The 3,124-nt window shown below is 37.8% G+C and overlaps 1 protein-coding gene across 1 annotated transcript in view; it reads right to left on the bottom strand.

Annotated features, from left to right (window-relative positions):
* Positions 1 to 1,540: 1,540 nt before the first annotated feature.
* Positions 1,541 to 3,124, bottom strand: part of LOC106872635 (T-complex protein 1 subunit gamma) — a 43,015-nt gene continuing 41,431 nt past the window's right edge. Inside the window, exon 17 of the mRNA XM_052972038.1 lies at positions 1,541 to 1,928. Within this exon, the coding sequence (XP_052827998.1) occupies positions 1,818 to 1,928 (111 nt within the window). The 3' untranslated portion in view covers positions 1,541 to 1,817. The remainder of the gene's footprint in view (positions 1,929 to 3,124) is intronic.

Below are 3,124 nucleotides of genomic sequence, written 5' to 3'. Positions count from 1 at the left end.
GCATCAGTAGTGCTTTTTTACCTGGCACGAACCCAAACTGCATCTCATCTAAATTGATTCGCTCCCTAATTAGTTGGGCTATGGCCCTCTCTGTAACTTTCATAACCTGATCTAACAGCTTGATGCCTCTGTAATTATTTGTATCTAAAGCGTCACCTTTACCTTTGTAGCAGTTGACTATGATGCTGCTACACCAGTCATTGGGTATGACTCCTTCGTGTATCACCTGGTTCGTAATACGGGTGACTAGGCTATAGCCAACACTGCCAGATATTTTGAGCCCCCAACATTGCTTAACAACTGATCCTAGGGTGTTTACGTCCTCGTAACTTAGCGGTTCGGCGAAAAGAGAACGATAGAATAAGTACTTGGCTTCCAAAGAATAAGTCCTGGGATCGATTTGCTCGACTAAAGGAGGTGCTCCAGCATGGCCGCAGTCAAATGACTGAAACAAGTAAAAGAGAGTCTGTTTGTGAGAGCTATTCTATTGGACATCTGTCTAATCATTAAAAGATTTATTTAACTATGAACATAGAAAGAAATTATACATTAATCACAATTTTTGTAAGCAGTTTGATCCGTAAAAATTTTATTTGCAGAGAGCAGAAATTGAAAGATATAAGAAATGGACGTGCGTGTGTGTGTGTATGTTTGTGAGAGAGTGAATTTGTGTGTCATTGACTTATGTTGGCTAGCACGGCAAATAAGAAGTTTTTGAGGCGGCAGATGACTGGGGTGACGCTTATAGAAAAACAATTTATATTACAGAAATTGATACAAACCTGTTGAAGATTAAAATGTATGTAAGAGCTATTGTTTTCGACGCATGTATAATCATAGAGAAACAAAGACATGAAATGTCCGTTTGTGTGTGTATTTTTGGCGGAATTTTTGCATTTAGCAGGAGTTGGTTTGTGTTTTATCTATCAATCAATGGCCGGACAAGTGAAAAGGAAAGGCGGTTTTTTGAAGTGGGCATCGAATGAAGAGACATGGACAGTTTTATGACTGAACTTCTTTTGAAGTTGTGGTGAGGGGGAGAATTGATGTGCGTGCATATGTCTCTGTGTGTGAGTTTGTATGTTTGATAGGTGTGCACGACAGAGAGAGTAATGTTGATGGTGTATGTGTATATGAGAGAGAGAGAGAGAGAGAGAGAGAGAGAGAAAGAGAGATAACTGAAATTTATCATTCAGTTTATTTATTTATTATATGTATATATGTATGAATGGCTTCAGTGACACACACACACATACACGCAGGTTGTTTTAATCAATTTTCTCTGTAAGTATGGGGGCTAGGAAAAAATAGAAAGCGCGTTCCAATTTATGCACCCATCTCCATATGTGTGCCATTTTTCACGCGAATCTACCCAGCCTCAAGGCAAGAAAGAATACAACGGTCAGCCAACTTCAATTTGTATTATAGATATATATATAGAGAGAGACAGAGAATAAAAGGTTAAGGAACCAAACAACAGTTTACGCTTAATGCATTCTGCAGTACATTCACATTAACACAATGAATTTCAAACCAAAGCTGTCAGTGTAACTTGTTTTTTTGTTTTTATTGTAGCATTTTGAAATGTTCCTCAACATTGTTAGGAACATTGATTACATTGATGAAAGAATTAAACTCTGATGGAATCACAGATTATATAAGATAAGCATTGTTATATGGTTGGATGCAATCTTCATGTGGTCGACATGAATTTAGAATTACAAAAAAAAAAAAAAAAGTCAAAAGTATATCAATACAAAGAAATGTCTTGGAGTTAAGAGGAAAAAGCATGATAGAAGCTAGAATGGTGTTGGTTTTTATTCATTTGGCTGAGCATCAGGGGGTGGAGGCCTACTAGCACCACCTTTGCTCTCTGCTTTCTTCACACCAGAAACAATGTCATCAATACGCAGTAACAATATGGCAGTCTGAAAGAGAAGCACATTCCAATAAGTTTTATGGTTATGGTCGAAAATTATACAAAAAAAAAAAAACAGACAAGTGAGGAAACAACAAACAAGGAATGTTAGTTTGACACTCAGGAAAAATTGAGGAAGTCTTTGATGTTTCAAGCCCATGCTCTTTGACAGAAAGAAATGAGGAGAGAAAACAAGACGGAGCAAAAAGTTAGGTTCAAAAAATTCCAGAAGTCATGGCAGTTTTGTCTGATATAAATCAGCAATGGTGTCCAGTAAAACCCATGATGGTAGAATATATGAGAAGTAAAAAGTGCCAATGGTAATCAAAATAATGTGGCGGTAGACTGTTTTTGGATGGGGAGCAAGAGCCTGAGAAGTAAACAGATCAAAGTCCAAGAGAGGAGGAGATTGAGTCAAGACAGGAACAAACTGAAGTGACCACGTAAGTGTATATTATGAAGAATTCAAAAGCATAAAAAAGAACCTGAGGTTGTGTGGTAAGAAGCTTGCTTCCCAACCACATGGTTCCGAGTTCAGTCCTTCTGCATGGCATCTTGGTCAAGTGTCTTCAACTATAGGTTTGGGTCGACCAAAGCCTTGTGAATAGATTTAGTAGACGGAAACAGAAAGAAACCTGTCGTGTATGTATGTATGTGTGTATGTATGTATATATATATATATATATATATATATACACGTATGTGTATGTGTATATATATGTCTGTGTTTGTTCCCCAACGATTGCTTGACAACTCGTGTTTACATCCACGTAACTTAGTGGTTCAGCAAAAGAGTCCAATAGAATAAGTTCTAGGCTTACAAAGATTAAGTCCTGGGGTTGATTTGTTCAGCTGAAAGCAGTTCTCAGCATGGCCACAGTCAAATGACAAACAAGTCGAAGAATATACACACACACACACACACACACACACACACACACACGATCATCATGATTTAGTGTCCCCTTTCCATGCTGGCATGGGTTAGACGGTTTGATTGGAACTGGTAAGCCAGAGAGCTGTACCAGGTTCCAGTCTGATTTGGCATGGTTTCTATGGCTGGATGTCATTCCTATACACACACACACACACACACTCACAAGGGCATAATAATCTATAAACTTTGAGAGAGCATAAAATTCTTTTCTTGGAATAGTCCATCTTGAATCAGATAAAGATACAAGCAATAGAAAGTAAATATTAGGG

Source organism: Octopus bimaculoides, chromosome 12 (assembly GCF_001194135.2).
Source record: "Octopus bimaculoides isolate UCB-OBI-ISO-001 chromosome 12, ASM119413v2, whole genome shotgun sequence".
NCBI classification, from domain to species: domain Eukaryota; kingdom Metazoa; phylum Mollusca; class Cephalopoda; order Octopoda; family Octopodidae; genus Octopus; species Octopus bimaculoides.
The sequence above is the reverse complement of the archived record's forward strand: the minus strand, read 5'-3'. Positions and strand labels throughout refer to the sequence as shown.